The sequence below is a fragment of the Periplaneta americana genome, chromosome 9 (genome assembly GCF_040183065.1).
Source record: "Periplaneta americana isolate PAMFEO1 chromosome 9, P.americana_PAMFEO1_priV1, whole genome shotgun sequence".
Classification (NCBI taxonomy): domain Eukaryota; kingdom Metazoa; phylum Arthropoda; class Insecta; order Blattodea; family Blattidae; genus Periplaneta; species Periplaneta americana.
In genome coordinates this window covers 56,936,745-56,948,945 of record NC_091125.1, presented here as the reverse complement: position 1 = coordinate 56,948,945, position 12,201 = coordinate 56,936,745, and the positions used below count along the sequence as shown (strand labels likewise).

The window sequence follows — 12,201 nt, the reverse complement described above, 5'->3', positions numbered from 1 at the left end:
AGAAGAATTATTTGAGGAAATAAGAGTTTACACCAGAACTAACAAATTCAGACATTTACAAATGTGTCTAACATAATTTAAATATCAAGTTATTTCTCTACTAGACCTACAGTGAAGTTAATAGCATTAAATACAGTAATTAATATCAAATTAGCTTATATAAATTAACACAATCCTGGGCGTAATAGCCCATAGAGGGCCAAAAATCCGACCAGTCGACTCCTGACCTCACACCCTCATGCAACAGAGGTAAATGATCATCCAACTAGTACAGATCCACACCTGTGGAGTAACGGTCAGGGCGTTTGGCCGCGAAACCAGGTGGCCCGGGTTCGATTCCCGGTCGGGGCAAGTTATCTGGTTTGAGTTTTTTCCGGGGTTTTCCCTCAACCCAATATGAGCAAATGCTGGCTAACTTTCGGTGCTGGACCCCGGACTCATTTCACCGGCATTATAACCTTCATCTCATTTCAGACGCTAAATAACCTAAGATGTTGAAAATTTAAAATTTAAATTATTGTTTATTTAACGACGCTCGCAACTGCAGAGGTTATATAAGCGTCGCCGGTGTGCCGGAATTTTGTCCCGCAGGAGTTCCTTTACATGCCACTAAATCTAGTGACATGAGCCTGTCGCATTTAAGCACACTTAAATGCCATCGATCTGGGCCGGGATCGAACCCGCAACCTCGGGCACAGAAGGCCAGCGCTGTACCAACTCTGCTACCCAGGGCGACAAGATTCTGATAAAGCGTCGTAAAATAACCTACTAATATAAAAAAAAAACTAGTACAGATGTACCGTGTGGTTAGCACGATGACCTCCACAAATGTTATGGCTGGTATGTGGAACAGGATTTTGCTACCTACCATAGTCCCTCAAATTCATCACGATACCGGTTGGACATCGGTCGGCCGAAATTGCCTGAGAAAAATTTTCCCCCTAGAAGACCTGAACCAGCGCACATTCCGCAACACGAGTCCAGACTTAAGCTTGTGGACATATAAATGAACGGCGGTGCTTATTATGTATATAAGAACAATATAACCAAAAACATTAAATTTTTTCTTTATCAATGTTTTAAATTAGCTTAAAATTATATATATACATATATATACATATATATATATATATATATATATATATATATATATATTACTCCTGAAAGTCCGATATAAACCTATGATTCTCACCTAACGCCTCGCAAGTTTCACAAACTATGTCTGATTCTTTAGAAAACTTACCTAAAGTGAGATTCACCTCTGTGTTGGAATAGGCCTACAACCTGCAGTAGCGTAGATTTTAATGCAACTGAGAAACGTAACACCTTGTCTGACAATGTCTTTATCTACTTAATCACCAGCTAACAAGAAGATTAACTCGACAATCCGAGAGCTTAGCAACTCGTTGACGAAACTGTCGCTTCTTTTCACATCTATTCACAATTCATTTCGCGATTCAACTGACAGATGATGTGCGGACGTATGCCGATGTTATCCGTCTCCTACTGACCTCTCAACTGGAGATAAGTGTAATGAACCAGATTGTCGTAACACTTTCCTGGTCTAGCGTCACTAGAAGTCTAAGGGTTATCGTCTGCATCTCAGTTATTTACCCCTTTCCTCAAGTGCTAAGAGATAGACAGATTGATACACTCCTAGGAAAACTATCTGAATTCTATACATTTCCATAAAATTCAAGTGAATTGTTTTTTAAACATTTAAAAATCGAAGAATTTCATATATAAAAGGAATAGCCTGTCCTCATTGCGGTACGTTCTAATTTAAGTACCTGCTCTCCAGTTTTGTATTTGTTTTCAATATGTTTCATTCTTCATTATAGGAAGTAGTAGATAAGGGAAAGTTTTGGGATGTTGCAAAAATTCGATTTCGAGATAGTGATATAAACATTTTTACACCCCTGACACCGAAAAGTGGTTTCCGACATGCTGTTATCTAGCTTTAGACTTAGAGTAAAAAGGGAGTTCTAGTAGCTCTGTTCCGTTATGACTAAGACTAGGATTTTTATGACCAATAAATTTTATTATAATAAAATATACAATAAAATAATGCATTTATGACCTAAAAATCCTGAAAAATACCATAACATTATAAAAAAATGACGTAAAATAGATTTTACTATGAACTATTAATTAAACAATGAAATACAAACTGTGTAGCAGAATTAAACTACTCGTACCTATACATGGAATGTTAATATACTGTATTTCAAATAATGTTAGATAGTAGCGATATCAGAATGCATGTCTAAAGAAAGGAGTTACCATGTAGTCAGTGATCGTTTAAGTCAGTATAATTAGAGTAATTGCTAAGAAGATTATCCTTTAAGCTATGTGTCTTACAGCCTCTAATACTTTGTGACAAGGAATTCCATTGCCGCGAGGTGGAGACTATAAAACAGGGATGTCAAGGTCAGAATCACGTACTCGATTCTCCGTGCTATGAAGCACTGGGTGGTTGCAGTGAATCTATTCTGCAGGCAATAGCGGTGATCAAGAAGGAGTGAGCAAAATGAACTCTATTGGCCTACTATTGCGTGGTGAATTAAACTTCTTTTAAACAATAGATAATGTGTTACATTCATATAAGACAACAAGAAATCAAAGCATGTTTTGCAGCATGTACTATACCTCTCTAATAAATGCAATTAATTTTATAGAATAGTAGAATTTAATAATAAACAAAGACTCTCCTCAACTTATAGAGTTTCAGATAATAACTAGGATCTAGTTAATTGTTATATAGTTATCGAATAATCATAAACGCTGCGTTTCTGTTTTAATCTAATAAAAAAGGAAAAGAAATCACAGGACATTTTTCAGATGGTAAAATGAAATAATAGGCCTACAACAAATAATAAACATAGTATATTCTCTGTAACTTAGATAGTTTTAGATAATGAGACCTATATAATTAATTGCTATGTTATTATTACATAATCAAGTACTTATATGAAAATCACACTTCTAGAAACAAATTTAAATTTTTGAATTCTGGTCTAATTCAGAAGTGCATTTTTTTATTTTTGCCGATACCAGCATTCTTAGATCGGGAGCATATTATCATCTGATAATCCTGATCTTAGTCTTGGTTTTTTAGGTTTACAAGTGAGAAAAATTGCTCACATACGTACTGCCAAATATAGAAATAAATTGTGCCGCAAATCTTCGTGCCCCCGGATATATTAGCCTATATCAGAATTTATAGCTTTGCAAAATGTGAGAAGAAATTTACGATCATATAGTGTCTTTGCTAGTGCATCATTGATGAAGTCAGTACTTTCTACTACTAATGGAAGATCTGAATTGGCAAACATCCCAAGTCCATTGAAGTAATTTTTTTCAGGACAGCAAATAAACTATAGGCTACAGACTTGCAATATAAGAATACCTATTGAAATAAAATACTTGTATAATTAAAAAACACAGACTTAGACACGGACTTGGGATATTCTTTTTACAGGATGGTAGTCTATGTGAAACACAACATGTCAGGTAAAAAGTCGAATTCGATAAATTTTGGACTTGCAACTCGTAACTGACATGTAACGAGTCTACGCTATTAGCAACATATCCATTTCTTTGTACTTCATTCTGTGAAGTAAATGCAATGCATTGAGAATGAATCTCTACATACATCTACACATATATTTACTACCATTTAATGTCAATAAAAACGACAAACTGTGAATACATCATTCTGTAGATCGACTAATAATTTCAGGCGTTTGACACTGTTTCTCTTTGTAACTAAATAATTTCCACATACCAAACAAACAGCATCACCTCATCTTTCAATCCATAAGAACTCAAGCGTCCAGTCAGCCTGAAACTTACTGAACGATTTCTTCGTCAATGTGTAATGTACAGTAAGGTCCGAAAGTCTTGTCCCTCCCCCTTGTTTGTATGTTGATATCCATTCATTTTGAACATGTCATAGCAGATGTGTGACAATGGTTGATACTTCACGTTTCAGCTTGTTTAGTGATCCAGAACATCAGTATGGGACCATCATTGTCGCGGCACAAAATGATGCGGCATCATGTCCTGTGTGAAATTTTCCGCAGCAAAGGCGGTGTGATTTCCATGTGGGAAATAATTAAGCAGCATGTCTCGAAACATCGATACCAGACAACTGAAGATTTGAAGCAAGCTGTTAGGATGGCATTCAGGGAAATCACACCGTCTTTGCTGCGGAATTTCACACAGGACATGGCGCCGCATCATTTTGTGCCGCGACAATGATGGTGCCCATACTGATGTTCTGGATCACTAAACAAGCTGGAACGTAAAGTATCAACCATTGTCACACATCTGCTACGACATGTTCAAAATGGATGCACATCATCAACATACAAACAAGGGGGAGAGTGACAATCCTTGTGTTCACCAGTGACTTGTACCTGCATGCCCTACGTGTTCTGAGCAGCGCATACGGGCGCTGAGGCACGTTTGCGCTCTCGTTGACATCACTGCTGTAAAAGATGAGGAGTAATAAGATATTCCATGAAGAGGTATACTTAGCGTGTCACAGATAAGTGATCTGGTATTTACGTCGTGGTCAGAGTTTAGATAAGAGAAACGAGACGAAATGTACAAAAAATTTTGGTATCTAGTGTTGAGGTGTGCAGAATTCGAAAGAGTCTAGAATTTTATGTTCTTTGAGTCGGAGCCACGAAATACTTCCGAAGGACGATGATATGTGATCATATCGCCGGATGTTGCACACGTGTCTGACGCACATATTCTGAACTCGCTGTAACTTGTCTTGACAGTTTAGAACTTAGGTCACCTAACAGAATGTCATAATAACAGAGGTGCGGCATTTCTAGGGTTTGTACTAGGGTAAGTTTTAGTAGCTGGGGCAGAAGTTTCTTAAGCGACTCAGTGAATGGAGGAACAGATTTTTTTATTGTTTCTTTAACTTGAAAATTCCAATTCCAATAAATCAATACATAAATAAATTAAAACATAAATAAATAATATAACGACGGATGATGTTTTCTGACTAATATATTCAGTTCATTGGCTTCTGGAAATTCAATCTTAATCACATTAATAACTGCTGATTCATAGTCTACTGATATGAGTCTTGGAAACAGTTGACGTTGAAATCTAAGTAATACTTCCTCCTCGATAACTCGAAAAAGTGTTTGATAAGAATTCCTGCGCTTTCTTTCCATCACTATCAGTATAACAGGAAACCACTGATTTCGAATGTTTTAACATATATTGTGTAAAGCTATAGCAGGATTCTTGCCGAAGATTCATATGTTCCATACATTATCCAGTAAGTTTAATGACTTCTTGATAATCCATTTAAATGTCTAACGGTTGCAAAAATTAAAAATTTTTCTTCACTATCTGGTTCAAAATGCAGGAGCCATCTTTCACATTGCAAGGTTTTAGTATACATTTCGGCTATGATGTTCATTTTGTTGATCGTTTTGGGTTCTGAAAGCAAAAGTTATCTCCTGGTGATAAGCAGTCTTCTTCTAATGGTTAATTTTTTTTGTGGAGTCTTCCAGTTCGACCAAAAGGAAAAAGAGTACAATCTAATTCGACCAGAGAACAAATATAGAATTATTGAACTTAGGTAGGAATGTTGTTTCGGGTTCGACCACGTATGAAATTCCTTGCATACATAAAATAGGCTACATGTACAAAATCATTATTTTAATTGGTTATTTTACGACGCTTTATCAACTACTATGGTTATCTAGCGTCTGAGTGAGATGGAGATTATAATGCTAGCGAGATGAGTCCAGGGTCCAACGCCGAAAGTTATTCAGCATTTGGTCTTAATGAGTTGAGAGAAAATCATAGAAAAAACTCGACACGGATAACTTGTCCCAACCAGGATTTGAACCCGGGCCCACTAGTTTCAAGTTCAGACGTCCTAACCGTTATTTCACAGCGGTGGACTTATACAATTATTCATAACCATATACAAAATACCATGCACACATAAAACAGAAGTATAAAATTATTCACAGTCATATGGCTAGGTCACTTAACAACTTGAAGAAATGAACTCCATCCTATTCAGCATGTTTTGAGTATTTATGGAGAGTTCATTTTTGTCATTACTCTCACGAAATAATAATGTATGGAAAATTCACTTCTATTGAACAATAGATTTCGAATTTTCCTCCTTACCCGCAGGTATATCAAAGAAAAATGCTAACGATAACAACTGCAGACTCGTTGGAATTTGCAGAAAGCAATGTTGTCCCTTTTTTTTTCTCTCCCATTGTACTTCTCATTATATTAGACTAGATACCGAAAGTATGTAACTTATTTCATTCAACTCTGGAACTTTCTCCACGTGGAGATGACGAGTAGCTGTGACAACGAAATTATCAATTGTTTTTGGTGGAAGCATAAATATAGGCTAATTGGAGCAGCCAGCCAAAAAAGGAAAAACTATTTCTTGAACGGTCAAACTAAAATACCGTTATCGTTAAGTGAACAACAACAAAAAATTCGCAGGTGGTTAACGAGAAAAATATGGCAATAATAACTCTCCTTTTTATGCAATTTATATATTTATATATTTTAATTATTATTGTCGAGTTGTTTGTTGTATACGTGTCAATATGAACTTTCATTAATACGTTCAGAAAATGAAAAACATTTCGGTTTGAGCTGTAAATAACTGGAATTAAAATGGCTGTGAAATGAATTAGAAGCATTATTTTGCAGTGTGGGATATGCTGTTGACATGCTACTCATATAAAATAGGGAAATGATGCTGACTCGCTAACATGATTATAACAAACATAGTAATTTCTTGCCTTTCTCGCTTAACAATGAATGGACGATAGGCTTGTCAGATAGCAAGTGAAACAGTGATTTGGTTGAAATGGAAACGAGTCTTCTGTTAGTCACCCCTGCCTAGTCGATGTATTTTAATCCGAGCTGAACAAGAGTTCCAGGCTCTTGGTAAAACTGGCAAACGTCCATTTTTGGTAGTTTGATATTTTCTTCACTTGATCCTCTCTGAAATTTATTTTGAAGAATAGAGGAAGTACTTGCTGTAATGTGTATCTAAGACTGCGGGCTTAGGGTGAAGGAAATAGTGAAAATACTTCGGATTTGGAAAGTTTTAGAAACTACAGACACAATACATTATTGTGGAAAGGAAAGAGTTAAAATACATAAAAACACGACACATTATTTGTGGGAAAAAAAAGTTACAAATGCATTATGTAATATAATTAAGCAGATAGTCTATGGTACATGGCGAAATGTTGACGAATTTCGGTGAATTCGCTATAACTGTTACGAATTGTAATTGAGTGACGAATCATAATTGTTACGAATTGTAATTCTGTGTCGAATGGTAACTGTGACAAATTGGGGCGAGTTCCCCGGATCCTTCTTGACTGTAGGGTAGGCCTATTCAGTATAGGCTCAAATCAGGAAATTAATTATTTACTTAAACATGTTTAAAATTAAAACAAGATTGATAGAATGGATTGGATATGTACTATATAGATAAAAACAATGCATAATTCACCAAGCTACAATTTAAATTTCAAAAGGAAAACGACCATTGGACAAGCAACGATAGCGATATTTGGTCACTGTTGATGACAATATGAACTTTCTTGGATATGTGCAGTGGGAGACCATTTGTGACAATAGAGACAAGTAAATAAATGCAAATTGTTTATTCGGCAGCAAAAAATATTCATGACTTATTAACCCAAAGGTCTATAATAGTAATACAGTAGAACTCCGATTATCAGAGGTAAAGTGGACCGAGGCCACCTCGGATAATTGAAAACTCTAATAATAGGGACAGCCGCGAGGATATAAAAATTTTGTTAAATGTAAGTTAGATTATCATTAAACATCTTCTCAAACATAAAAATAGAGGAAAACACTTTTTACGCTTATTTTTACTGTAAATAATTTACAGTACTGTACTGTACTTTATTACTGTAATCTACCTATATTAACGTTATAATACAATTAAATTGAAATTAAAGAAGCTACTACACTGTACAAAAACTGAGTCATTTTGTACAACATTTAACAATTTAAACTTCTACAGTCTACCTCTACAGTCGCAGTGAGGAGCATGCCATTCCTGCAGCTATGTGCTACTTATGTGGTCCTTCTAAGGAAGGTGGTATTGTAATCATTCATTTTGAGCGGTGTACCACATATTTATCATTTCATTGTTTTCTATTATGACATAGCTAGTTTTTTTATTATAAATTGTGATGAAAATTTTACAAGTATAAAGTAATGGGAAAGATGACATGATTTACACTAATAATGAACAGTTGTCACTACTAATTTTCCCTTTAATGTAATTCAGTGTTAAAACTTCATTCACTATAGGTCCACTTTTCTTTCGAATTTTCTTTGTGAGACTGCTTATTACACGATCTGACGATACCAAAAGCACATTCAGCATTAAATGACAAGCCACTTATGGAAACTTTTTCTATATTTTATTCATATAAAACAAATTTCTCTCTAGTCACTTCTTTTTGTGACTGGAATTTATTCAGGATTCGGTGACAATTAAGCAAAATTAAAAATCTTAACAGTATCTTTAAAGCGGATTATCTGTAAGTTTTCAAATCATTATTTTACAGTAAACAATTACATAGTTCATCACTTCTTTCTGCTTTGTCATCTGTATCGCGCCAAACATGAAAAAGATCGTTCCGGAATACCACTTCTGAGAGAACTAAAACCTGAAAAAAGGCAAAGTTGCAAAAAGAACAGCTAGTTTTTATATAGGAGAAAGAATAAGGTATTGACTTTAGTCTTCTGGAAAAAATTTTACCAATAGTTGACAATTCTAAATTTCCGGGTGTAAAAATACTCAAAACTAGAAATTAAAATAGCAATAGTAAGTTCTGTGGGATTTTTAAAATATCACAAATATAGCACACACATTGGTCTCCCATATTCACTAGTAACCAATGAACATCGTCGAAAAAGTTCGTCCTTTCAAGCACAGTTATCGATGCCGGGGATGCGATAAGAAACACCATACTTCTGACTTCTTTTGCAACACAAGAGCTGCACAAATAAGCATAACTATAACTAATCTCGTATCCTTGGATACTATAGTAATTAAAAACTCCATAAAACATGAAAATATGTGATACTCAATTTTTGTACTTTGCGCGGCCAGATATCGAAAAAGGGTCACTGTGTGTCGCTCCCTTTCCGCGTGTGCGAGGGAGAACTGTCAATACCTTTCTAGTTTTGTATAGACTGTAATATACATCATCATTTTCCCCGACTGTTCTTAAACGCCCCTATAATGGTAACACGTATTGATAACTAGCGGAACTCTTTCAAAGTTTTTCAATTTTTTATCTCTTTGGTTTTGACTTTTCCCGTGGTTATAAAGTTTGCTTACACGATTATGAAATTGAAAGTCATATATCTTAGAACGCCAATGTACTTAGAAGTGGATTATAGCCTTGTTGAATAAGGGACATTTCCAACCACCTGAGTTTAGTAATATTGCACAATTGTAGATAGAAATGACTAATGTCAGAACTTTGAGCAGCAGCTGTTTTCAGTAGCATCTGTAAAATTCATTTTAACTGTTATATGCCGAGTTGCATAACCTTTCATTTGATTACGAAATAATAGTTAAATAACAATGCACGCGAATGGAAAGACTTCATATTATAAGGTTATGTGCAAATATTTGAGATGGTATTAAAAATGCATTCAAGAAGACTGAGATTTTTCCTTTGTCGTAATGAAATCATGGTAGAATATACTGAACAATACACTGTAGATAATACCTTAAAGACAGAAAAACCGAATGCGAATATTGCACATTTAACCGCTGTTATAAACTTCAGATAAGTTATAAACCAACGAAGTAGGACATTTAAGAACCGTACAATGATAGCTTTGATTAATAGATCATGCTTTCAGTATAGCCATCCGTTCCAGTTAAACACAATAGCTCTTGAGTCAGAAATATAGCGACAAAAAAGAAGATTAAATTATATGCATTCCACGAATGAGAAAAAATGAATGTCACGAAACTTACACATTTTCTCGCTATAGGCCTATGTTTAAAGCGCTTCGCAATAATTCAGTTTCTGTACAAAGTTGCGAGTATTACCTATTACAGTTTATAGGTTAGTTTTGTCATCGACAGCTACAGTGAAAATCTGCCAGATATGCAACGGAAAAGGGATAAATGTTGAAATGAGAAGAGAAACAATTAAATGGTACGCGAAAACTCGTCCTTGCAAGGGAAATTAGGAATGCTATGTGAGCTCCAAGATCCGAGGATAAGGTAAAGAAGGCACTGGAGACATAGACACGCTGATCAGATTTTTTTAATAAGATAGTATCAATACAATGACCGTGGATAAAACAGTAAAATGTGAAAGAAACTGAAAAGGCAACTCAATTTTTTTGTGAAACACTCTTATTTTTGTGGCAAATTGTAAGCGTGTACTTACATCACACATCTTTACATTTCCATGGTATAAATATGTATTATCTTCGAAATTTGAATCTTGGCTTGCATATACTGTACACAGCATCTAAACTGCATCTTCTCCGTTGCATAGGCCTACACCTCAATTGGAAAGTAAAGACTTCGTTTTTAAAAGTAAAATTGGAAATGAAAGAGATAAATTTACAAGTGAATTGTCACTTTCGACAGTGCATTGGGTCTGGGACTTCTCGAAGAATACTGAGACCACTTTTTGACAGGAAGACGGTGCCGTCATTTGTTCATTTGCTGCGTCGTTTGTTGCTGGCGAACAGACGCTCAATCTCCTCGAGGGACTTGCCCTCCGTCTCGGGCAGTTGAAAGAATAGGTACACAAAACAGACGCAGTTGATGGCGCAGAAGAACCAGAAACATCCGTAGAGGTGCATAGCGTGCTCGGTGGCAAGGTACGTCTTGGAGGCTAAAAACCCCACCAGGTACATGGCCGCTGCAGCCACGCCGTCCGCTACACCCCGCGCTCTGCAAACAGTTTAAGAAACACATGCATTAATTTATTGTTGCGAACTGACTTGTTAAATTCATATTTGCCGTTTTCTAGATACGTCGTAAAATATGTAGGCCTACAGGTCAGAAACAGCCAATCTTTGCTCTTATTTGTTTGGTTTCCATAGAAATTCTACCCTACAAGATTTAATGACTTGATTTTTACATTTTTACGAGTCTTTGTTTTTCTGCTTTCCAGTGTGAAGTTATTTCTGAAGAAGACTCTCTCTCTCTATGTCTACGTTGTAATAAAAGTTATCTTTTATCATATTATACCAGGAGTATTTTAAAAAGTAGATTCTTTTATGCATCGCATCAGAGAAATTTTTAATTATATTTATTAAATCTCCAATTAAAAACGCCTGCAGAAAAATAGTTATAACTTAAGCAAATATACATGTATGAACCTCCTCTGAAGAAATTAACTTAACCCGAGGTATCCAGGATCATCATCCTTCACAATTTTAGACCAGGTGTTTCGTTAAGGCACACAAAATGAAATCGTCAGTTACATGTTTTAAAGGTAGTCCTAGTTTTCTTCTTCCTCCGGTTAGATAATTCAACATTTGTATAGATGAGGAGGCAAGACCTGGCATGTGAGCTGTGCGAAAAGGGAAAAAAATGAGCTGTCACGAAGAGAGTTTGTTCAGTGATGGTTAATATTATACGAATCTTATTGACAAGGAAGTTCATCTCAGACTAAAACTTATCTTCCCCCTCCATATCCATTGGTGATATAGCCACGGCACATGATAAGGTCACAGGACAGTTCTTGGCTCATCTACTATAGAAGGATTCTGGTATCATCCCTTCTAAATATATGTTGTATCCAATTTTTCTTTCATAATTTCTGTTTCTTTCTAGAATAGACGTACTAAATTTTAATTATTAATAATTTATTTATTTTATTGTATAACAAAGTGTATTAATCAGTTTTCCCGAATAACTTCATTTGTAAGTATTTAACCTTCTTATTTTTTTATTTTAAAATACATGTTTTCCGATAAATTGCTATTACACTTGTTTAATCTTGTTTTCATCAGATAGCGTAAGGAATGTTATACGTTCTTGCACAACCTTCAGCACTGAATAATTACATTATGTTCATTCCTCTGTCTGTAAAGACAAAAAAATAACGCGATACGTTTATGCGCTTAATACTCGAGAAATCTGGTCAC

General features: G+C 35.4%; 2 protein-coding genes across 3 annotated transcripts in view; both read right to left on the bottom strand.

Annotated features, from left to right (window-relative positions):
* LOC138705948 (facilitated trehalose transporter Tret1-2 homolog) overlaps nt 1–1,485 on the bottom strand; it is a 37,926-nt gene extending 36,441 nt beyond the window's left edge. For both annotated transcript variants that reach the window (XM_069834757.1, XM_069834758.1), the window contains exon 1: nt 1,244–1,485. The gene's annotated coding sequence lies outside the window, so the exon portion shown is untranslated. The remainder of the gene's footprint in view (nt 1–1,243) is intronic.
* A 7,412-nt stretch (nt 1,486–8,897) lies between these two features.
* Nucleotides 8,898–12,201, bottom strand: part of LOC138705581 (facilitated trehalose transporter Tret1-like) — a 69,579-nt gene continuing 66,275 nt past the window's right edge. The window contains exon 12 of the mRNA XM_069834184.1: nt 8,898–10,999. Coding sequence (XP_069690285.1) covers nt 10,762–10,999 — 238 coding nt within the window. The 3' untranslated portion in view covers nt 8,898–10,761. The remainder of the gene's footprint in view (nt 11,000–12,201) is intronic.